Source organism: Dipodomys ordii, unplaced genomic scaffold (genome assembly GCF_000151885.1).
Source record: "Dipodomys ordii isolate 6190 unplaced genomic scaffold, Dord_2.0 Scaffold82, whole genome shotgun sequence".
In the NCBI taxonomy this organism is placed as follows: domain Eukaryota; kingdom Metazoa; phylum Chordata; class Mammalia; order Rodentia; family Heteromyidae; genus Dipodomys; species Dipodomys ordii.
The window spans coordinates 6,119,700-6,144,655 of NW_012267298.1; the positions used below are offsets into that span (position 1 = coordinate 6,119,700).

Here is a 24,956-nt window from a genome sequence, read left to right on the forward strand (position 1 = left end):
ACTCTGATCTCCAACCAACTACCCCAAAATAAAGCCGGAAGTGGAGCTACATACAGCTCAAGTAGTAGAGCACTACCTTTGAGCAAAAGAAATTCAGAGACCTTATCCAGACCCTGGGCTGGCACAAAATAAATAACTAAGATGCAAATAATTGGTCATGTTTATGCAAATGGTAATCTTTTTAGAGATCTTGTTTAGTTTTACCTGTTTCATTTACTGTGGCTAATAGAAATTCAGTTGCCTTTGTTTCCGATTATTAATCCGATTGCCTAAAGTTAGCTACTGAAATTTAGTTATCTAACTGTAGTTACTACAAGTTAGTTAGCTGGTGGTGCTGCTGCTCTGAAGCAAAGAATCCCACGTGAGGGGCCATGGGGTGGGGTGACCTGGCACAGTACGGAGAATCCCCAGACTGGGATGTCTCTCTCACACACACACCCCCTCCAGGGGACAGGGATAAGACACAAGCAGCTGCAAAGTTACAAATTTATTGGTCTGGAAATAAATACAAATATCTCATTAAGAAACTCCTCCGGAATGACTTGTACAATACTTTCTGGCCTGTATTCAGCCACTCTTGCCTGGATTCCCGTTCTTTCTATATACATAAGGTCAGGGGAAGCCCCCAAGATGGTAATTGGCAGGTAAATGGAATCACTGCCTCTCCAGCCACCTCCCACTGACTCTAGGGTCCTAGAAATCAACCAAGCCCCACCCAGAGGTTGAATCACCACATTCCATTCCCTCCAATCCCACGTCCTACAGGAAAATCTGTGGTTAGCCAAGAGGAAAACCAAAGGCAGTGGAGCAGAGATCTGACCCTGGGCTGTCAAGACTGACTGAGCAGTGTCAGTGGTGTCACCCTGTTCAGCCAAAGGAGGTTAGAGGGTGGGGAGGGGGTGGCAGGAGAGGGCAGGAAGTTCCCATGCGATACTCTTCCTCAGACCACTCCCCACGTGGATGCGCCTAGATGAAGAAGAGGCTAGGTTGGAGATGGGCAGCTGTCCATCATGCATGATTCTTGGGACCTATTATTAGACTGTCCTAGATTCCAGGACAGTCACTGGGGAAGCCTTGGCTGTAGCCGTCACCTCCATAACCGCTCCTGCGTGGAGACTCGTTCCAGTCAGGGACACCCGCGAGTGACAAGGGTCTCCTCCACCCCAGAGAATGCTACCACAGATCGAGCCAGGCTTCCTCGTTCACAAAGGTGAAGGCCTGTGACGGCCAAAGCATGGAACCGCCACACATTTTCTGTCCTTAGAAATCTAACAGCGTCTGTCACCTGCTTTCATTGTACATTAAAAAGAAAAGTCAGAATCAAAGGGGAAAAAAAACAAAAACAAGCTCGTGTGCTTCGGCACACCACGCGCCAACTTTAAAGAACTGATTTCTTCAAGTCAACGGAGTGAACGTGTTTTTCCAAATGCTTTTAGCCTCCGCCTAAATTCCACCTTGTTCCTGAATCCCACCCCCTTCCTGTTTTGCCTACTGAAAACCAGCTGCCCACGCTTACTGCTCCTCCCTCCCCAAGTCAGGGATCGGGTTTTATTCCCGGGAAAAGGCTCCCGCAGTCTTTGGTTGGAGAGGAAACAGGAAGTAGGCGGGCTGGCCAAACACTGGCACACCAGGATGCTCAGGGTAACCTAGGCCGGAAGCAGAAATGATTCCTGGATTTGGGCAGTTTTCGGTGTTCTGAGGGCGGGTGAGAGAGGCCACCAGCCCACCAGTTAATGGAAGCAGGACCGTGAGCCGCTCCTTTCCTTTGGTCCACAACTACCTACCCTGCCCTCCCACAGGAAGGGGCGCTAGACAGACCCAGTCTGTCATGGCCAGATCTCACTTTTACAAAATAAGCTTTGGATTAATATCGCATTAGCACAGGGCGGTGGGCAGGGGTGAGGAGGGCGGGGGGGGAGGGGCGGGCGGCGCTGCTACAGAGATCAGAGTCCAGGGCGGCAGGGCACAGGCTGCCTAGCAGGACACCTCCATGGACTTGGGTCCGGCGCTGTTCCCGGTGGTGCCCGAGCTGGGGGTGATGTCCAGGCGGGCTCCCTCGCTGGTGTGGGAGCGGCTGCGGGGACCCTCCCCGGTGTGGGAGCGGCTGCGGGGACCCTCCCCCGTGTGGGAGCGGCTGCGGGAGCCCTCCAGGGAGGTGACGCTGGAGCCCGAGGCTGTGCGGGACCGCATGAGGCGGGTCATGCTGGCGGAGGGCACTGGGGGAAACAAAGTCAGCCTGGTGAGGGCATCTGACACCTCAACAGGGGACAAGCACCGCCCACCAGCCATGATGCCTTCCTACGGGCCAGCACTGGCCTGTCCCTTCTTTGCCCTGTGGCCATCCAGCCTCAGGGGTCCTCGTGTCACTGTGTCCACTTACAGAGGGGACAGCAGAGCTCACACAGGGGAAACATTGGTAGCAATCATACAGCAAAAGTGGTCTGAACCCCGATCTGGGTCTGAACCCCAGTTCTACCAGTTGCTCAACAAGCTATGTGACCCTGGAGCCCCTCTGCGCAGTGAGGGCCTGGCGTGGCCCCTCCCGTCGGCATGGGGCCATCACCCTGCACTGCCTGAGGCCGGCAGGGCTGAGTCCTGCACCCCCAGACCAACACCGGTGCACCCTGCAAGTCGCAACAGCAGTGCTAAACGTCCACCTTCGTCCACGCTGGACGGCTCCCAGGCACTGGCAATGGCAGCCCCCTCTGAGACTGTCCCCAAGCCCCCAAGGTCACTTGCCCTACTGCTGTGGCAGACAAAGGAAAGTGACAAGCGACCCCCACCAGTCCCGGGCCTCGGGGTCCCCTCCCCCAAGCCGTGTTCACCAGAAGCCCCAGCCTGTAACCTCGCTTCAAAGCAGGGTCTTTGCAGAGTTAAGTAGGTCACCCTGGATTAGGATGAGCCTAATCTAGAGTCTGGCGTCCTTAATAAGAGGAGGGAAGGGGTACAGTTGCAGGGGAGAGGCGGACGCAAGGGAGAGGCAGGTGCAGGAACAGGTTCTCCCGTAATTGCCTGTCCCATGGGCCCAATCCTACTGCCACTGCTACGCTGCAGTGGACGCCTAGTGGGTCCCCCTGCTGTGCTGGAACCCCTTCCCTAGGGCTGGCTGTGAACCCAGAAAGGCCCACTTGCTTCTGGGAAGCCCAAGGAAAACCTGAGCCCCACCCTGGGGGGTCCTGCTGACCTCCCTGGGCAGTGGACACTGTCCAGTGACACCTGGTATGCCAAGGGCTGGTCACACAGGCCCCTGGCCACCAGCCACTGAAGGAGGGGTGACTTCATTCTCTTGACAGGTTCCTCAGCTACAGAAGCTCTTCCTGCTGTTTTCCCCAAGTCCTGTGGGATGTCCCGGCTGGAGGACAAACTGGGGATAGGAGCTAATCTGGCGTCAATAACCAGAACACACCATGGGAGCAGCAATCAGATGCCAGCAGCTCCAGGGGGAAGGAGCTTGAGGCCGGCCCTTCAAGGTGGCCCAGTGACCCGCACCCCTGCCCATCTCCACACGGGGCCGCAGGACCACAGGCAAAGGTGCCATGCTGGAGTGGGCATGGATCTACCTGGAATAGACAAGCTAGATACCCTCACCCTCCACCTCGCTAGAAAGCAAGCGTGGTGGAGGTGAGTCTTACAATGACCTGGACTACTAACACATTTCCCAAACAAGGACTGTAAAAAGATCTTCTCGCTTTGCCCAGCATTCAAAAACTGATGCTGGCTGATGCGACGGAGAATTCTCCTCCCTCCTGGCCAGGCTGTGGCAATCCTGTCCCACACTGGACGTAGAACGCCGTACTTACTGTATCCCATCCCCTGGACGAAGTACTTGAAGGCTTCAGCGAGCTTGGCTGGCTGCGAGAGAGAGAGAGGACGTGGTCAAAGGCCAATAGCCACATAGCCACAGACCACCAGCGGGGCCTGTGGTCACCTTCACACAAGATACTGCCCCACATGGAGGCCACCGAATAGCTGAGAGACAAACACAAAAGCCAAGGGCAACTATGGATGGTCTGTCACACGCACACACGCACACACACACACACACGCACGCACACGCACACACACACACACACGCACGCACACACACACGCACGCACACACACACACGCACACACACGCGTGCGCGCACACACACAATTTGCTCTGGCATCCTCTATGTCTGTCTCTGCTGTGGACTTGAGTTCCTGGGGTCCCTGGCCAGGGAAAGCACTCGGCAAATTGCTCCGGCTTGTAAGCCTGGGCCACGTGTACTGCAGGGGCTGCTGCCCGGAGGGGAGGAGTCACGTGTGTGTGTGTGTGTGTGTGTGTGTGTGTGTGTGTGTGTGTGTGTGTGCGTGCGCGCTGATACTGGGGCTTGAACTCAGGGCCTTGGGTGTCTAATTCAGCTTAGTTTTTGCTGTTGTTCGAGGATGGTGCTCTTCCACTTGAATCAGACCTCTACATCTGGCTACTGGCTGGTTAACTGGAGATAGGAGTCTCTTGGTCTGCTCAGGCTGGCTTTGATCCTCAGATTTCATTCTCTTGAGCAGCTAGGATTACTGGCGTGAGCCTCATTTTTTTTTTTTAATAAGCAGTAGTTGGTCCTCTATTATCCGATGCTACAGAGACACAGGCTCTGCCAGGGCAGTGATGGGGGGGGGGCAGAGCAAAGCCAGGCTGGCACTCACCTGGGAGATCTGCGGGAGGCCGCCGCAGTCCGCCATCTGGAGGGAGAGAAGCTGGTCAGTGCCCGCACGGCTGCCCAGGAGGATCTGGCTATGGAACCCGGGATGCCTCAGGTCTCCACGCTCCGCCTCCATCCCCCTCCCCCACAGCGCTGGGAGGGCAGGTGCGGCTGCCACACCCAGGATTTCTCACTGCCGCTCTGCCTCAGCCCAGCCCCATGTGGGGGAACTTCCCGGAACCCCCCTCCTCTATACCTTGAGCAGAGTGGTCTTTGTGGGGTCCAGCTTCGAGTTGCACTCCACCTGGGCAGAGAGGGGAACGTGGTCAGGTACCAGAGTCAGGGTCACGATCCTTCCACCCTTGCCAGCTGCCCCCCCCCCATTAGAAACCCGAGCTTCCCTCTGATGTGTGGAAGGAAGCATGGGGGGAGGGTGGCGGGGGTGGTGGTGGAGGGGGCAGAGCTAAACTGGCCTTCAGAGCCTAGCTCTGCTGTGACAAGCTGTGGGACTCTGGACAAGTTATGTAACTTCTCCGAGCCTCAGTTTCCCCATCAATAAAATGGGGTTGATGGTTCTGTTTTGTTTTGTGGAACAGCCTGTTCTAAGGACTAGCTGGAATGTTGAAGACCCACCAGAGAATCTGCACATGGAGGGCCTTTGCTCATCAGCTGCTGCCTAGCTTTTGTGCTCAAGGTTGATGCTCTACCTCTTGAGCCACAGCTCTCCTCCAAGCTTTTTTTTTTTGGTGGCTAATTAGAGATAAGAGTCTCCACAGACTTTCCTGTCCAGGCTGGCTTCGAACTCTGATCCTCAGTTCTCATCCTCCTGAGTTAGCTAGGATTACAGGCGTGAGCCACCAGCGCCCAGATGTTTTATTTCACCACAGAACCAAATTCTGCGAATTCTGCTCTGCAGCCCATAGAGATGACCAGGGCTGGGCTCTGCCCCAAGGTTGGTGTGGACTTTATGGACAATGCCCCTGAGTGCTGGGGTGGGGGAGGGTGGGTTCAGAGGCTTCACCCAGGGCCGGGCCACAGAGACTGTGGCTCTCTACATACCACGGCATCTACGGCAGGAGAGCTGTCCCCAACCACCAGCAGGGAAGGACACCTAAGACAGAGACAGGGCAAGGACTCAGCTCAGGGCTCAGTGACAGGCCCTGCCAGGCCCCATTAGGGTTCTAAGGAGGGAGCCTGTTTTCCTTTTTGCTCTTTTCCATCACCTTCTCTATCCTCTGGTTCTTAAGCTAAAACAGCAAGTTAGTCATTTACACTTTAGTATAAAGCTCAGATAGGGAATGCTATGTCCTGGAGTTTATGTTTAAAGCATCCAATCCTTAGGAAAGGGGGGGGCAGCAATGTCTAGACAAGGTCTAGCCGGAACGGCAAAGGAAAAGACACTGCCAAGTTCACAAGTGGCAGACAGTGTGCCTCACAGAGCCCTGGTCACACCTCCTCCCGGGGTGGGTCCTGCACCACTAGGTTCTGGGCTTTGGGAAGCCAAGCCCAGCACAGTTATGGGCATGGCAGGGGGGAGGGGAGGGATGTCTCCTCCAACACTGAGGGTTCCAGCTTGGGTCCGGGCTCAGTCTGGAGGTGCCAGGCTCAGAGAAAGGCCGGCTCTCCACCCCGAGGGAGGGCGGCTTTCTGACGGGGCAGGGATGTGGAGGGGACGGAGGCCCTGGCCACAGGGGGAAGGAAAGCGACTCACTGCAGGGTCACGGTGTGGGTACCGGGCATCGGCCGCTCAATCTCCAGGTCCCGCCGGCTACGAGCAACACAGGCACCATGAGCAGGGCACGGCACCCTGGGGGACCCACCCCCATGGCGCCAGCGCAGGGCTGGAAAAACACCCATGAACCTGCTCCGGGAGAGGCCAGGCGGCTCTCCACCCCCAGCCTCTTGGTGCCTATAGAATGGTTAAGGGTCCAGTAGGACTCTTATGTTTCCCGCAGAGCCCACTTCATTTTGTTAATACTACAATTGATTTTTGTTCTTTTTTTTTTTGTTTTTTTTGCAGAAGTGCAAATCATGTCATCACAACAGGAACAGATGCCAACTCTGACCTGGCTCTGCGCTCACCCCTGACCTCCTGACCTCTGCTCTCACCCCTGACCTCCTGACCTCTGCTCTCACCCCTGACCTCCTGACTCTGCTCTCACCCCTGACCTCCTGACCTCTGCTTTCACCCCTGACCTCCTGGCCTCTCCTTTATTTTTTGGAGGAGGGGAGCAGTGTATTTGCTAGGCAGGAGCTCCACCACTTGAGCCACATCTCCAGCTCTTTTGCTCTGCTTATTTTTGAGATAGAACCACGCTTTGTTGCCTGAGCTGGTCCGAACCCTGATCCTCTTGCTGGAATTGCAGGCCTCCATCACTGAAGCAGACCTTTTCTCTTGAGATAAGGTCTCGTGGACATCTTAGCCAGGGCTGCTGAGGCTCTCCCTCTGCCTCCCATGGCTAGGATGTCTGGAGTCCTCTGGTTCAGTCTGTGCTCTTAAGCTGGGCTCCGCCACCTGTATGGGCCCAAAGGCCTCTGCTAGTAGCCAACGACCTCCTTAAGACGTGGACCTGAACTTTCCACCGCTGGCTGCCAGGCCAGCGGCCTTTACTGTGCTAGTGTCAGAGCCGGTGTAGACCACCCAGCCACTCTGCTTGCCTGTGTGCCTTCTAGTCCATAATCTGAAGCCAGGCCAACAGGCCTGGAATCACGTTCTGCCACCTCCTAGCTGTGTGACCTTAGGTCAAATACTAAACCTCTCTGTGTGCCTTTGCCACATGGCAGGAAGTAACCCTAATAATAACCCCTCCTCAGCCTGAGTGAGCCCCTGGAAAATTCCAGAACCTCTGGATGTCATCTGTACATCCCTGCGCATCTCCTCCCCAGGGTCCACGGAGTGATGGCCATGCCTCCCGCAGTGCTTTGCTCTCAGTCTCCCAGATCTGCTACAGGGCGTTTACCTTGAGGTCAGTGCGTTTGCTGCCCATGCCGAGCACATGACCACACTGCCCTTGCAGCTGGCCCCAAGGCCTGGGACGGGGGCCAAAGCCCCGCAGAGCTCCCGCCGCACCAGACGGCTCGTCATGGCCCCATCCACTGCCCCGCCTCCATCCCAGGCCCGCAGAGGTCGTGACCGGGCTCAGCTCACCTGTTGTAGGCGCTGATGAACAGGTGCAGGTTTCCGGGGTTCATGTCATTGATGATATGCTGGCGGTAGGTGTGCACCACCTCCACGTTGCTGTGCATCTCCTCCTGCGGGGAGAGGGGACGGCCCTGGCTGAACAGCGGCCCAGCCACACACTGCTCTCTCCCCACAGGGGACTGAGAGAGCTGGGAAGGCTGGGATGTGGGCATCGATACAGCCATTGGCTGGTGGCAGGAAGGAGGCCGCCACTGGAGACGGGATGCAGCGCAGCCCTGAGTGCATCCCTGCCCGCCCCCCCCCCCACCACACTGCCCCCGGCTTGGGGAATCCCTTCCCCTCTGTGAGCTCCAGTTCTCTCAGAAAACGGTGTTTATCTTACAGGCTACAGAACTGCCCAGCAGACTCCAGGAGGTCCTGGTAGCCCAGGAAGGGGCTGACCTTGACTTGGACTTTGTCAAAGGGCCATAAACAGGGGATCAGGAAAAAAATGGTATGTTCCACACATCCAACCAATGGAATGAGCTACTGAGGACAGGCAGAGTGGAGAGGCCTGGGTCTACGGGAGGGTGCATCCGTGCGGCGCCCATGACCTATGACCTGGAGTTCCTGGTCTCACAAACTAGACTACAGGGACAGAAGGCAGAGCAGAAGGGCCTGGCACGCAGGAGGGGAGACTACCACGGGAAACTCTGGAGAGTGACGAAGATCCTTACAGTGACCGTTTTCACAGGTGGGAACACGGAGGTCAAATTTTGTCAAAATACATGCAGTACATATACCATGTGATGTAAGATGTAGTATGTGTATGTAACATATTATAAATGTAACACAATATAGTATCTATGTATGTAGATACAGTACGTCACAAATGCACCGCATGATGTTATATATATGTATATATACATATATATACATATATATATATATATAAACCTAGCACACGTAGTAAGAGTACTTTGAGGAAGATGTTTTAGAGAGACCTGTGCTTAGAGAAAGAAAATGCATGGCTTGCACGGTCCCTTGGGTCCACCCTTGGGGCCCCTGCGATGGATCATGCACATACCAGGAAGAGCAGGACTCTGGGCTGAGCCGCTCACCTTTCCGAAGAGGTGGGACACCACCATGTCCGGCAGGGCCTGCGTCCATCCGGAGATCTGCAGGAGGGAGACGGCGGGTTAGAAAACAAGCTGCGTGGAAGTAATGTAAGGTCAAGCAAGGCCACACGCTGGGGACAAAGTGCCCCGCAGGACACCGCACAGGACACCTTCTGCTTTGTGATGATTAACTGTCCCCAGAGGCTCAGGCATTGGAGCCTCAGCCCCTACGGGGCACGATTGGATCCTTCAAGTAAGAGCTGAGCAGGAGATGTTTAGGCTTCGTCTGAAGGACATTGTAAGATTCCTTCCTTTTTATTTTTCGCTTCCTGTCCACGAGGTGGGCAGCTCTGCTCTGCCAGACTCCTATCATAATGTCCTCACAGCAGGCCCAACCCACCACAGACTGAAACCTCCCAAACTTGGAGGCAAAGCCAACTCTTCCTGCTTGATTATTTCAGGTAGTGGAAGCTGCCCGGGAGGCCTCCTCCACTGGAGCCTGGCTTCTGTCCTGGTCCCCTACTGGGCACGCGGGCCCAGATCTACCTCCTGTTCTTTATCTCAGAGTCATGCAAAGGCGGTGCATGGTGAGAAGGTGCTGCTCTGCCAGAACCCAGCCCGGCCTCACCCCGCTCTGAAGGCTCACTAAGTCCTCAGCACCTCTTCTGAACACACCCTGAGGACACTTACCCCCCACCCCCATCCAGTCTACACCCCAGGACCTGCTTGTCCCCGCTAGCCCTCCACCATCTGCTAGCTCCCATTCCTCCAGACAGTTTTCCTAGATTTACAACAGGAGTTCCATAATGCCAGCTACACCGTAGGAGATGCAAACCACTAGGCCTGGGAAAGGAGCTCCACAAATGTGTAATAGCTGATTCGGTATCCGTTGGGGAGAAGAGATCTTGATAGAGGGTCCTGGGATCCTGGGCTCCCACAGGACCCCAGCTGGAGCAGAACTTCGGGAGCCATTCAGGCCCATCTCCCCCTGCTGTCAGTCCTGAAGTTCAGGCTGGTGAATTTCCACCCAGACCAGGAGCCCTGGGAATGCCAGGCCACGGTGCCCATCACAGAGACGTCCTAGCTGTGCTGCCTGAGCACGGAGCCCCAGTTTCCTCCTCTTGGTGAAGGCCGGAAGGGGCCTGCCTCCTGGAGGGGTTGTGACAGCCCCTTGAGGCGGAGAAAGGCGGAATGGAAGCAGAATGATCAGCTCAACACAGACGAGAGCCAACTGTGACAAGCAACTCCAGCAGCAGCCCCTGGGTTCCCAACGGGCTGTCCGCTCCTCCACCGCAAGTTTCATCGGACACAGTCACCTATTTGAAAAAGGCCCTGCACCTGGTAGGTACCCAGCAAACCTCAGGACTCTGGCTGATGCTTATCGAGCTGGCTGGAGGCTGTTCCCAAAGGTCCCCTGATGGAGATAGCAGAGGCCTCTTTAAACCTTCTCAGTGGCAAGCTGTGGCAGCCATACTGGCTGGCATAAAGGAAGCAGAAGGAGACCACTCTTTTATTGATTTATTTGGGTCAGTCGTGGGGCCTGAACTCTGGGCCTGGGCACTGTCCTTGAGCTCTTCAGCTCAAGGCGAGCACTCTACCGCTTGAGCCACAGCGCCCCTTGCGGTTTCATGGTGGTTATTAGAGGTAAGAGTGTCACGGACTTGTCTGCCCGGGCTGGCTCTGAACCACGATCCTCAGATCTCAGCCTCCTGAAAAGTTAGGATTATAAGGAGGCTGCTCTTGGCTGGGTGCATGGTAGGGAGAAGAGGAGGGGAGCTCAAGGCTTCTCTAGGCAGTGCGGTGCCGCCTTCCCCAGCCCCCCACCCCCACTCACCTTGGAGGCAGCCCAGTCCATCCAGCCTTCCGCACACGGATTGACGTTGATAAGCACAAGGCCCTCCACCATCTCGGGGTGGTTCAGCTGCATGGGGACACATGAGGTAAGACAAACAGCACGGCAGTCAAAAACCCTGGGAACTTCAAAAGCAAGCTTGGGAGACGCATCTAGAAAACGGTCAGTGTAGAGTCTGGAGCAGACAGCTGGTCTCAGGAAGATCAACAGCCCACACCCCCCCAGCTCTGCCAGTTCAAACTGAGATTCCAGCTCAGTCATCGCCGCGTTAAGGGCGCGGAGAGAGGAAGGTGCTGGGAAGAAGGCAGGACCCACATGCGCTCCACAGACCTCGCAGGTGGGTTGAGTCCCTTTACCCAGCCAAGCTGATGCAGCACAACACCCCAGCCGCCATCCCAGCCAGCCAGAGGCTCACATGCTTGGCAAGGCCATTACTCCCAGGAAACACGTCTGTGCCTACAATCCGGTGGGAACCACTGGTGCGTCTGACCAGAGCCCCAGGGGCTGGCCAACCTGGACTCATCTAACATCTCTAACCTCCACCAGGTACAGCTCCGAGCCCTCATCCAAGGGCCACTCAGGGATTGAGCAGAGCCCCATTTGAAAACAATTGTGGGGTAAAGTACTGAGAACACGGTGATACCAGCCTTGGGACACAGTCCTGACAGTGACAACTGTCGTGAGAACACAGGTGTCAGATTCTAGTTGAAATCCAGGTACCCTCAATTACAAATACCTATGACTATCACAAGGAAGTGAGGGACCTGCCTCCCCTCCCCCACTCGCTGCTCAGTGGACGGGACCCTGGGCAAAGGACATCCCATTGTGGTCACTACAGAGACAGAGACCAAAGCTGTCCTGTGTGTAACTGAGATTTATCACACACACACACACACACACACACGTCACCAACGGGCACGTGCCATGGGTATTCCCTGCCTGCCCTCCCTTTTGGGGCTTCTGATGCTTAACTCTTGAATCTAGTTAATTAAAGACATCATTTGGGGGGCAGTAGTACTTGGGTCTGAAGTCAGGGCTTCACACTGGCTAGGCAGGCCTCTCTACCACTTGAACCATGCCTCCAGCTCTTGGTTGATCTGCTTGTATTTGACACAGGTCTGGCTTTTCCCTTGAGCCGGCCTGAACCTGACCCAGCCTTCTATTTACACTTCCCACCTTGGCCAGGACGTCAGGTGCAGGCCGCTGCCACCCTGGGCTCCTTCCCTTACAGTGGGGTCTCATGGAACTTATTGCCAGGCTGGCCTAGAGCCTCGATCCTCCTGAGTAACTAAGATAATAGACGCGAGCCAACAACACCCAGCCAAGTGTTTACAGCTTTTTGAAGACACTCACAGCAAATCGAGTCAGGATGTAGGCGCCTGCTCCCGTGCCCATGCCGATGACGCTCTTCAGCCTGGAAGTGGAGGTGAGAGGTGATGGTCGCCCCCCTCCCCCACCCCACTGCCCCTGTCCAGCTCCTAAGGAACCCTGTCCCCTCCCTGCCTGTCCCGTCCCCGCTGAGGGCAGCTGACGGCCATGACTGTGTGGAGCCACTGCTGTGAGGCACTCTGGAGGGGGGAATGCAGCCAGCGTGATGACCCCACAGGGACCATGGTCTTTGAGAGCCCCTCCCCCGCCCCTTTCCTGTTCCCCTGTGCTGCCAAGCATCTGAGAAACTCCTGACCTTGACCGGAAGGCCCACCAAGGCCTGGCCACTTCCTACTACTACGGCTTTATTTTGGATCCTGAAACTTGGAGTGATAACAGCCTGGGTGTAAACCGTGAGGTTTATCACCCTGGGAAAGGATCAAATGAGACACCACGGAGCCTCAGCTCTGCGTAGGTAAACCCAGGATCTGCAGCCAAACTAAGGCCTCAGGTGGTCCTATTCCAGAACATTCCATGGGAACAAGTACAGAAATGGGGAGGGGGGGGAGAGACAAGGACAGAACGGGAGTGACTTCTATTGCATGATGTGACTATTCAAGAAGAGAGGCTGCTGTGGTCTGGGGAGGGGGGGAAGGGGGGGCGTCGATGCAGGAGGAACTGTGGGTACCCAGGTAGCCAGCTCCCTCTGACCTCGCAGTGAAACGCTGGCCACGGCTTAGGAGTCAGACCAGGTCAGGGCTAAGGAAAGGAGGGGGCTGAAGTCACACTCCTGTGCCAAGCCAGGGGAAGAGGATCCCTCATTCTCACCCGAACTGGTGAAGAACGCCAGGGAGCATTTCGGCCAGCTGGTCCATAGAGGGGTACATGTACCTGGCAGAGACACAGAGGGGCAGTTCATTGAGAGTCCAGGTCCCAGCAATCCAGACCAGGGCACCCTGGCTGCATGGGGACAGCCATACCTACCCCATATACAGTACCCTTCCTTAGCCACGGGGTATCTACCCACCCCCCACCAAGCACCCCACCTTTCCTTTGGTCAAGGGGTGTTGTATGGGCTCCTCCCAGAGGGAGTGTTGTCACCAGGCCCAGCAGGAAACCTCGTGGTGCTCAAGGCTGATGGACAATCAGCTAGAAGGAGCTGTGTGATTGTGTGATCGGCGTGGCTTTGGAGTAGCTGAGACACCCGCGCCTCTCGGGCCTCCGCAGTCCTCCTCAGGGAGGGGGTGTCCAACAAGCCCTCGTGCTGGGCATCGGCTCTGAGGCCGAGACACCATGTGAACGGAGCAGATGTGGCCCTGCACCAGAGCCAGCCCTGAGTCAACAAGGTGACACACCATGAGCCGCACAGGAGGGCAGAGGGCTGAGGGGACACAGTAGGGGATTTATTCCACTCAAGTGGTCAGGGAGGACTTCCTGGAGGAAGGAGATCGTCTAGGCCACACAGAAGCTCAAGAAAGGTCTGGAAGGAGCTGGATGATGTGACTGCTGAAGGGAAGCGGACAGACAGAGGCTCCTTGTGGAGTGGTCACTTTGGAACTTAACCATCAGGGCTTCTGTTTCCTCCCACTTCCTAGCACTGGATCAGAGCAGGGGTGGGGCAGGACTCCTGTGGATAGGGAAGAGTCCGGACCAGCGATGGGACAAACCTTGCCTTTCTGACTCAGTCCCAGAACGATGGCTTTGGAGACCAGAAAAAGCCTCCCGTTCTGACTCCAGGAAACAGGAAGAAATGTGGTTCCCGTCCAACAAATGTTCCCCAACTTTGGGAAAATATTCGTCACTTTGGTCTCCAGATCAAGTGAATAAAAGTCCCCAGATGGGCTGTGGATATTGTAAAACCTCCCCTGAAGAGTAAGCAGCTCTGCTTGACTCCAGGTCTTTTCAAACAGTGGGCCCAAGTGAAGACTGACCTACAGAGAGGCCTCTGCTTTATCTGCTGCTTCGCTGTTAACTGTATCCCTTGATTAATACATCTTAGTTGTTGTTGTTTTAAACTCCAGGTCTTGGCTGGGTGTCCCTTCCCTTCTTCTCTGATAAAGGTTAATAATTAAAGACAGTGCCTGTGCCAATAGCTCAGGCCTAGTAATCCTAGCAATTCAGTAGCCTGAGATCTCAAGGATTATAGTTCAAAGCCAACTGGGGCAGAAAATTCTGCCGACTCCATCCAAAATTAACCAGCCAAAAAGCTCGGCTGGAGGCGTGGCTTAAGTGACAGAACTCTAGTTGAGCAAGAATGAGAAACTGAGTTCAAAACAGGTACTTGCAACAAAGAAACAAACATAATTACAAAGGGTGTCTTCAAATGCCAACTTGAATGCCTGTCACCTCAAGGAAGGACCCTGCACGAGGCGTGGGTAAGCACCTCTGCTGGCTGGAGCCAGTCTAGCGATGAGAATTTGGGACTGGATCTTTCATTTATTAGTATTTAGTGCAAGCCCAGGACCCTCTGGATGAGGGGAAGAAGAGAAAGCCTGGCTGTAGTGCATTGTGAGAAAATTAAATGTCCTGATACCCACAAGCTCACCGTACAGTACGGCAGCCTGACGCTGTAACCTGATGCAGACCTTTCAGTCACACCAGGGTCAAAGCCTGGCTCCTCTTCCCCACTGTGGGACCCCAAGAAGGGAACTGACCCCCTTGCCTCCACCTCTTCACGTAGAAAATGCAGCCGACAAACCGTCCATAGTCAACTGGCCACAAGGATTAAGTCAAGTCACATTTAAGCAAACCGGGACCCATTTCCTCCTGGACACATAATTGGACCACGGTTCCCAAGATCCCTTGTAACCAGGAATGTCTAACGAACCCTGTGAAGGGGTTCTGGCCAACAGGGTACCGTGCACTCAAGAAACACTCCATCAGTACCATTTCCTCACCGCTTTTCCTTCTCTACTTTTTAGGGCTTTCTCCCCCTACAAGTTGGTCTGGTCTAAACCTTTCAGGTCTGTCAGTCCATGCTAAGCTCTAGCCAGGCAGCCTAGCCAGTTAGGAATTGTTAGGAGTTGGCAGGCATACTTCAGTTTGGAAATAGTGATGATATGTACATGTCACATACAGCATTTGAATGTCCCTAATGACATTAACTGTACCCTTAAAATGGTTAAATGGAGAATGCTTATATATGTGTGTGTGTGTGTGTATATATATATATATGTATGTATATACATATACACACATATATATGTAGGTATTATATTTATGTATATATATGTATGCATGTAGGTATAATCACAAAAGAAAGGCTGAAATAGCCAATTTTCTATCTGACTACTATGATGACCAGTTTTAAAGCCAGTTTCAGGCTCCCATCCCCATGTCCACCCTGCCCCGCCCACAGGGCACAAGGTCCCCAGCGCTCACCCCACGGGGAAGGAAGGAGCCCCATCCTGCTGGCCAGGGGCATCCACATGGCAGACAGCGAAGTGCTGGGTGATCTCCTGCATGTCCTCGGAGTTGAAGAGGGGGTTGTAGCAGGTTTTGTCTGGAGAAGAGGCAAGGGGGGTGAAAGGAGTTGAAAGAGAGTAAGTACTGGGGACAAAGCATGTTCTCTTTGTTCTTTTCAATGCTGTTCAAGAGGAGAGGGGCTCACAAGAAGGTCTTCTCCGATCCCACTCAACCTTCCTCTGGTGGAAAGGTGGGAATGAGTCATGGGGCCAAGGAGTGAGTACAGGGGTGGAGGTGGCCTGTCACCTCCGCTGCACATTGCATGTACTGCAGGGAGTCCTGAGCTTGCGGCTGGGGCTGCAAGGGAAGGGCTCCCTGTCTGGCTCCTGTGTTTCCCCAGCTATGGCTGTCAGGCATAAGTAAAGAGGTGGGATTGATCCATGGATACTTTTTCCCCTGGGTCTCCTAGCCGCTCCCCCCACCAGCCCCCCGTGTCTCAGGTACCAGCCAGACAAAAGAAACATAATAAGCATGAGCCATTTACTTAGGTGGCCTGAGATGAATCTGCCAATAACTGGATGCTGAAGCACTGATGGCTCAAATCATTGTCTCTTCTGTTTCCTCCTAGACTCATGGCTGAACTACATTTCCCACACTCCATTGTACCTAAGGAAAGTCATAGGACCAGGGTCTGGCCAACATGGAGTGTCAATCGGTTCTCATTACCTCTGGTATCTAGTGTTCTGTGCTTCTCTTCCCCTCCCTGCCCCCATCTACTTATCAGATAGAGAAAGCCAGAAGAAGAAGAGGAGAGCTACAGAGCCACAAGTTAGAGGGAGCCTCGGTCCTTGAATCACCACATGGAACACACCCACTGGGTTTTACATGAGTGCACAAAAATCCTATATTGTGTAAAGGTACAGAGATCTTGGGGTCTTTCAGTATACCATTTAGTGTACTAGAACTAACAGAGGGCCTCTCTAAAACAGAGGATTAACAGCTCCCTATGTAATTCCATTTCCTTATCCGAGTCTGATGAATTAGAATGATGTACAAAGTATCTAGTGCAGGGAATTATATGTAATAGATACAAATGATAGATGGAATTGATACAAGAGATGGAAGGGAAAAGTGGTGTCCAGTGACAGACATCATGCTAGTTTTGGAGTTCATCAGCTAAAATCAAGCAAGCCTCCATCGTGAAGGCTCCAGTTCACAAGGGATAAGTGCTTTCTACATCTCCACAGAAAGACCCACTTGTGTCCCATGTGATTTTAACTGCAGGACTGTCTCTTGCTGCAATGGAGGGGCACTAGGTCCACCCTATTCCGGTCCCTTTATAGAGTAAGGTTGCCTTCCATGTTAGCAGTTCAGTATCTAAACATTCCCAGCTGCGCTGTGCACAGCAGCATAATGGGGAGATGGCCCGATATCCACCTACTGAAGAATGGGTACACAAAACGTGGACCATGTACACAGAACAGTAGTCCACATAAAACAACTGAAGCTCCCATGTTCCCGCCATATCCAGGCTCTCAGACAGCTCCAAGACCCACACTCCATACTTTTCAGCCCTTCAAGCAGGGCTCGTGGGAACTTACGGTTCATGCCGATGTCATGGTACGTGAGGATAACGGGCCGGTTTCCTTTGGGTGTTCCACACAGCGTGACATGAATGGAGCCATGTAAGGTTTCAATGTCCTGCTCCTGGGAGAGACAGCGGACATGGGCAGGGTTCACGTGACTGTACACTGACTGGGGACTCCCATGTGGTCCCAACTGCACACACCTTCTTGGGCCACCAGACACTTGGTTTGGGGCCACAGGTGTCTAGGTAGCAAGACCTGTCTCAAACACATATATGTGCATGCATGCACATACATGCAGCCCTGTCCCCATCCTAGGAAGGAGGAGCTATTTTGAAAACAAGAAGTCTAGGGCCCCTTACTGCCCCCAAGGGATGGGGAGAACGTGCCCAGGTGGAAGAATCTACAAGGTGGTAAGATGCACACACAGCACAAGGAAGGGCCAGCTCGCTGGCAGTGCCAGGGCGTATCCCTACACCCTTCTTCTGGAGCCATCTGCCTTGTCACCTCAAAACTATGTCCCTAGAGCACAGAGCTAGCCCTGTCTCCCCACCTCCTTCTCCTCCCACAGGCCCTAGCCCTTCTCCCCTGCCCATGACAAGCACCGGAAAAAACCCAGTGGCTGGGGTGATGCCCCCCTGGCCTTCCCAATAGGGGCTGCTGGTCATCTGCTGGGCCCTGAAGGCAACATAGGAACAATAACCCATTGTGGATCCACATTCTTTATTGTCTTCCATGCCCACATGGCTCCATCTAAAAATAGGCCAAGCTAGGCGGTGTCCCCTCTGACTGTGCACACAATGGCTCAAATCCCCATCCCCCCACCCCAACACAGACTCTCTGGGCATTCATTCACCTCCTAAATGGGAGAGAGTGGTCTCAAGCTGGGGTCCTGGGTTACACAGCCCAGCCCAGGCAGAAAAGGATCCACCGTGGCACTCAGGGCTGACAGGATACCATCTCTGAGCACTGTGTTAATGGTGCTTCATCTTCCCCCAAGAAACAACTCCCCTCCCCGGCCCCCCAGTCCTGCATTGGTTTCCTGCTCTGTTCCTCATCTGGCTATTACACAAATGGCCCGTCCTGTCACACCTCAGATAGCCAGCGAGATGCAGGTGTGTGACACCTTGGGAACATGTAAGCATTATCGTCAGGGCCTGTGACCTTGCCCTGCCCTGCCCTCCATTCTGAGCAGGTCTGGATAGAGAGGACGTTGGCTATGGCCACCTCAGTGTCCGAGTACCAAGTGGTGAGCTAGGGGACCAGGTGCAGGCTGCTTCTCAATCATGTGTGGGTGCAGGGAGCGGGAAAGTTTGCAGAGGATTCACCAAGAACTGGCAGGATACGTGATTCAGGCCACAGCAAAGCCTGGGAACCCTACTTCACACGTGTCTCCTTCAACGCCACTGGCTGCTAGTGGTAGAACCCTGGGTCGTTGTGCCAAGGGTCTGTCTCCCCCCTCCCCTTCACTTTCTTCTCTCTTGTCCACCTTACACTCTCTCTCTCTCTCTCTCTCTCTCTCACACACACACACACACACACACACACACACACACACTTCTAGGCCAGCCCACATCTGAGACCAGGAGAATTGAAGTTCACACAAACACAAGCCATTGTCCTCTCCAGTCCCAAAGGAACGTCCCGTCCTGTCCCTGGCAAGATGAATCAGCCAGTGTCTGTGAGGGAGGAACGCGTGTCCATCTTCCCACAAAGACAGGACACCAGAAACCTGGGACAGCAGACTACAGTGCCAGACTCCAACCAGATGGACAGTCCTCTGTCCTGAGGCTCACCAGGAGACCCCCTCCCCCTGGCTAAGACGATGGTAGACTAGCACCTCCCCCCAGCTCCTCCACCTCCAGAGGTTCATAGGAACCTTGTTTTACCACAGCGCAGCAGCAGACCTCAGAAGACCCTGCTCTGAGAGTCTCAGCAGCCAGAGATGTGAAGGACAAAAGCCCAGGCCACAGCGATCCTTCTCTTACTGACTCTGAAGAGTCTAGAAACTACTGTATCACGAGGGAAAGTGAAGGTGTGGATCACATCTGACAACTCCAAGGCCTCTGATCTCCGATCTCCCCTGTGATCTCTCTGGAACCCCCATAACCCTAGAGCATAAGGACCATCCTACTGCAGAGATGAGGAGGAAACCACGCCGGAGAGAGGCCGGGTCAACTAGCCCACGCTCACACGGCTGGGATGATGGGGTAGCATCTGAACCCATCACAGATGTAGAGTCCAAACTCAAAGGCTGTTCTTTTAAGGTCCTGTTTTCCACCATATGCCAGGCATGACATGAAAAAAAGGATTTAGGAAGTCCTGTGCACCTGGACTGTCTGAGGATAAACAAGTGTCTTAGTGGCTGCAGGTCATTTCTCACACACCCAGGTTAGACCAACACACGGAGCGGCCATTCCCAGCCTGCTGAACCACACTCCCTTCGCTGCACTGGGGGATGTATGTCTGCATGACACAAAAAGGCCCCAAGAGGCCCCCTCCTGCCTCCCACCACACACACACCCATCCCCTCGTGCCCTCTGTCCTAGCAGCCACAATTGCAGACATCTGTATAACAGCTGCCTCCGCACCAGACAGCCAGACACCAGAGGGAATGGCGGGCTTCGCACAGACAGAGCCTACAAATCTACAAGGAAACCCAATGGGTAGTAAGAGAGAAAAGTACGCTTGGACACGATAAATTAGACATTCTTAGGAGAAGATGACAAAGGTTCGGTAGCTATGTGCATATGATCATATAAAATGATGTTTATCAAAATGAACTCCAAGAAATGGAAACAAGGAGTTTTATGTTATTCTGCTTCTGGGTAGTTTGTGGGGTTTTTTTTCTCCTTTGTCACTGATTTTGACTTCTGTACCTTTCATCTTGTATGTAAGTTTATCTGCTTGGGGGAAGGTAAGAGGGAGCAGAGAAAAGGAGGGACAAAGGGAGAACTAATGCAGCAGTGGTACTCACTAGACACCATGCTGAAAATGAACTATACAACCTGTGGGGCAGGGAAGTCAAGAAGGAAACCTGGGAGAAAACGAGGGAAGAGGTGACACTGTTCAGAAAGGAATGTACTCATTACCCGACTTATGTAACTGTAACTCCTCTGCACATCACCTTCACAATAGCAATATTTTTTTTAAAAAATTTAAAGTTAAAACAAAAATCCCAGGTACCTGCTTCCTACCTGGGCCATGAGTGAGGTGCACAGGAATTCAACAGCCATCTTACAAGCATGAGGACAGAAGTGACACACTAAGAAAGGCATAGAAGAAAGCTGGAAGGTATCTGGGACTGAATGACATTTGTGGATTGTGGAGTAGGTCTTTGAGGTCAGCAAGCTCAGCAAACATTTCCCTTGCTTAGGGCACTCTGTGTGTGGAGGAGTAGTAATATGACAACACACCCACCAGGAAGGAACCATTGGCCAAATTACCAGGATTTTCAGAAAATCTGGGCTCTACACTCATATCAATAGCAAGCTCTGCTACCATAGGGCTTTCTAGGGTAAAAAGCCTGGCACAGACAGACCCGGAACTATGCTGACAAATCGCTATTGGTCTCCATGTTGGCTGTTAAGGACAACAGCTTCACAGAGCAATCCCAATGGCTTAAGTCAAATGCAGGGATGATCTGGAAGCTCTGGAGACCAGCTGCTTCGCTCCTCCTTAATTCTCCTCCTCTGTAAACCCAGGCAGATGCTGGCTGCACTGGACTTTGAGAAGACAGTGCTCACTCAGGCTCAAAGACAGCTGATGGGCGGGTGCCCCTGCTGCCATCAATCCTGGGCCCAGGCATGGTGGGAAGCAGGCGGGGAGCCCTGTGCCCTGTCAACCACAGGAGGAGGAGGCTGAGCAGACCAGCACTGTTGAGGCAAGACATGTCTATCAAGGAAACGGGTTCAGAGAGAGGGGTGAGGGACCTGGCCCACCCAGTGAGCATTTTATAAAATCACTATACCTCCCTCTTCCTGGCTGGGCAGTAAGGGAGGGGAGGCTTGGTCCAATTTCCCTTTCTATTAAGAAAGAACAGGAAGGAGGGAAGGGGACCAAGGAGACATGTGAGGAGACAGGAGACCTACGGTAGCATGTGCAGACAATGAAGCCACTCCTGGAGGCAGCACCTGGCTGTGGTGCACACGGTACCTGGGACAGGGGTGTTCAAGGCTTCAAAGCCCAGAGGCTTCGCCAGCCCTGAGGCGGTATGCAATGGGCAGCAGGGGGACGTCTGGAAGGTGAGACCATCTGCAGGGGTCAGGGGACCCGAGGCTCCTCTCTCCTTCCATTCCCATCCTCCAGTCCTTTGTGACCAGAACACTAGAAACAGTTCACAGCTGGGCACCAGTGCCTCACGCCCGGAATCCTAGCTACTCAGGAAGCTGAAATCAGAGGTTTGGAGCCAGCCTAGGCAGGAAAGTCCAGGAGACTGTGAGCTCCAACTAACTACTCAAAAAGCTGAAGGAAGAGCTGTGGATCGAGTAGTAGAACGCTAGCCCTAAGTGAAAAATCCAAGGGATAGTGTCTAGGCCCTGAGGTCAAGCTCTAGAACCAATACAAATAGAGAGAGATAAAAGAAAAGAAAGAACAGATCACAGCCAGGGGATGGACAGCCATGGCAGGAGGGATATGCAGACCCAGCACCTGGCAGCTGCACTGCAGACCTTCGTTCTCCAAGGAAAGGAGAGTGCGGACGACAGTCTTTCTGGGACCGGGGAGATGGGAGTGGACCAGGTGCAGGCCATGCTCTGGGAACGGAGCACAGAGTGCCCTGAGCTGGCCTACAGCTGTGGAGGTTGAGTGTTCAAGACACCCTCCAAGCAGTGACACCACCGCATCCCCCGAACTTTACAGAGGAGAAAGCAGGTCCCAGGACGAGCAAGCGGCCGAGGATGGTCACTAGTGGGTGACAGGGCTGGACTGGAGCTGCTCTGTCTACTGTACTCTCCTGTGGGCCTGTGAGCTTCCAGGACCAGACTCCAAGCACCCCACTGGATGCTGAGTGGCTGGGGCGGGTTTCTACTCCAGGAGCCCATCCTTAAGAAGCCTTCAGAGAGGACAGACAATGAAGCAAGGTGGTCCATGTTTACTTCCAGGGCCTCCTTTCTCCCTGAGCCAGGTGAGCACCATTACACCTCTCTCGGGGGTGTGCTAAGTCCCAGTGGCTCAGCCTGAAAGTGGGGTGGGGAGGAGATCGAGGATGGGAAACAGTGGGTGGAGGATTTTTAAGCTTCTGCCTGAGCTTTGCCCACCTCCAGTCAGGAGGCCATGAAAACAAGCAGCCACCGTGCGGGAAAAAAGGAAATTCAGCAAAGGTCACTGTGGACGGCTCCCTGTGAGCCCATCTGCTTACAAGGAGAGAGGAAAAGGATCAGCCCCTCCGCCCAGCTCCGCCCAGCTCAGCTCCACTCAGCTCCACTCAGCTCCACTCAGCTCCGCTCAGCTCCGCTCAGCTCTGCTCAGCTCAGCGCTGCTGGCTGGGGAGCTCAGACCTCAGCCGTCCTGTCCCCCTCCACCCGATCTCTGTCTCCTTCATCCAAGAGGCCCTGTGGGTAACATCAGCTCATTTCCCGGAGAGCACTGCTGAGCACAAACACAGATTCCCATGGAAACTAAATCAAATCAAAGCCTCTGAATGACAGAGGACACAGGTGGAAGGAATTAGATACAGACAACGCAGCAGGAAAGGCAATCTGGGCACAGAAAGCCACCCAGCCTATGAGCTAGGAATGGCCAGGCGTGGACACAGCCCTGCGGTGTCTCCCCCACAGCTGGATTCATGGGACATTGGCCCCAGATGTGGAAACTGAGTCATCCTTGTCATCAATCTCATGGTGCGACACCAGCAAAATCCCTTGAGCCTTCTCTGGGCCCTACAGGCAGGGAAGCCGGGATGAGAGGCAGGAAAAAAGGGTGGATAGCGGTTCCAGCTGAATATTCTGTGCTCAAGGGATGTCAACCATGAGAAGCAGAGGTTGGGAATGGGGCTGAGAGGCCAGCCTGGGCAGTAAGAAATTCCTGAGACTGTGGTAAACAATGACTTGGAGTCAACATCTCCCGTCACACCAGGAGGCACCAGGCGGAAGATCGCAGCCGAAGCCTGCCGAGTACCACAGAAGACCTTACTTCAAAAAAAGAAAAAAAAGCAAGGCAAAATAAGCCTGGAGCCATGGCTCAAGTAGAGGTACACCAGCCATGAGCCAGAAAGCCAAGTAAGAGCATGAGGCTCTGAGTTCAAGCCTGTTACTAGTGTGCATGTGCGCGCATGCACGCGCGCGCAAACACACACACACACACACACACACACACGTCGCTGTTAGACATTCATGATACATGAGTTCATCATAAAGGCAGTGTTCTTGCATTTTCAGAAGCCCAGCTGGCCCTAGATTTACAACTGTCCTGATAGTACTCCGGCAGGCTCTTACACATCTGTGAATGGCTCATCTCACATCTCCCTCCCTGGTGAGCCAGCCCTGAGCTAGGGCGTGGATGTCCAGTAGCTTTAAGAAGATTTCTCCATCTGGAGCAGGAGTAACGGATCTGGGCCATCTCAAAGACATCTGCCTGTTCTAACAGCCTTAGACTCTGGAATGCTAGCCAAAGAAAACAACGCTAGAAACTGGAACCCAAAATACTTCCCGTCTCCCCACTCACTTGAATTTATAAACAAAGCTGCCAACCCCAATTCTAGAGCCTTCTCAGCAGGACCAGATCAGTCACCTTCTTCCCACAGCCATAGCACTGGAACCCAGCCACCTTACCCCACCAGCTTAAACTCTGGGGAATCCAGAATGCCAGCTGGGAGGGGACACACAGGTCTCTGAAAGTATCTCACCCACACATGACAATCTACCTGCCCAGAACACCACCCAGGTCCACACAGAGCATCTCAGGTGATGTCCCCAGAGAGAGGTGAAGTGCGGTACCATCTGCTGGGGCAGCCGGGCTGTCTCCTGACAGACTGTCCCTCAGCTGGCCTGGCAGCAGACCCTCTCTGCAGCATCCACGTAGCTTCTGTGCTTTAATGCCTGTGTTTTGACTCACTGGCTGAAATTGTAAAAGACTTACATTCATGTTCGTGTGTGTGTGTGTGTGTGTATGTGTGTGTGTGTACACATGTGAGCACACCATGAACCTTAGCTTTTTTGCTCAAGGCTGGTGCTCGACTACTTGAGTCATACCTCCACTTTTGGCTTTGGGATAGTTAATTGGGCTAGTTGAGTCTTGTGGACTTTCCTGCCCAGGATGGCTTTGAACCATGATTCTAAGGTCTCGACCTGCCAAGTAGCTAGGATTATAGCTAGGATTATTATCCTGACCTCTGCCACCTCATCCAGAATTTTCTCTGGGTAGTCCCCACTTCGCCAGGGTCCTTTTTCTCCCTGGTCCAAATAGCCCACAGATCAGTAAGAACTACCATTCCTGGCACCTGTTCTACCTGGACCCAGGCACAGAAAACATATACAAATGTTTTGCAAAGCAGGAAGGGAACACAGAATGGCTGGGATGGAGTTCAGTGGTAGGGGTCTTGTCTAAATGTGGGAGTCTTGGCTGGCATCAGTCTCCAGTATTAAAAATCTAAAAAAAAAAATAACTAAAGCACAACACAGAAGTGAGTCACCTTCTAGGGAGCGGATGAATTACGCCTCTAGGATTCGGGGGTGGGAGACGTTTTCTGCCAAGGGCCTTTGGCTATTTCTAACATCACTGCATATAAATATTAGTATAGGCAGATGGCAGCAGGCAGCTGAAGAAGCACGCGTTTGTCCCGTTGGTTCTGTCTACAGTTAAAAGGCAGGGATACAGTTAAAGCAGACAGAGCAAGTTTATTTGA

At 53.7% G+C, this 24,956-nt stretch overlaps 1 protein-coding gene across 1 annotated transcript in view; it reads right to left on the minus strand.

Moving 5' to 3' along the window:
• Positions 1-1,417: 1,417 nt before the first annotated feature.
• Positions 1,418-24,956, minus strand: part of Ndrg1 (N-myc downstream regulated 1) — a 37,547-nt gene continuing 14,008 nt past the window's right edge. The window contains exons 4-16 of the mRNA XM_013025179.1: positions 17,129-17,234; positions 15,504-15,624; positions 12,951-13,013; positions 12,108-12,168; positions 10,737-10,823; positions 8,906-8,962; positions 7,812-7,915; positions 6,375-6,431; positions 5,723-5,774; positions 4,920-4,967; positions 4,668-4,703; positions 3,801-3,852; positions 1,418-2,216 (exon numbers count right to left, since the gene is read on the minus strand). Coding sequence (XP_012880633.1) covers positions 1,975-2,216; positions 3,801-3,852; positions 4,668-4,703; positions 4,920-4,967; positions 5,723-5,774; positions 6,375-6,431; positions 7,812-7,915; positions 8,906-8,962; positions 10,737-10,823; positions 12,108-12,168; positions 12,951-13,013; positions 15,504-15,624; positions 17,129-17,234 — 1,086 coding nt within the window. The 3' untranslated portion in view covers positions 1,418-1,974. The remainder of the gene's footprint in view (positions 2,217-3,800; positions 3,853-4,667; positions 4,704-4,919; positions 4,968-5,722; positions 5,775-6,374; positions 6,432-7,811; positions 7,916-8,905; positions 8,963-10,736; positions 10,824-12,107; positions 12,169-12,950; positions 13,014-15,503; positions 15,625-17,128; positions 17,235-24,956) is intronic.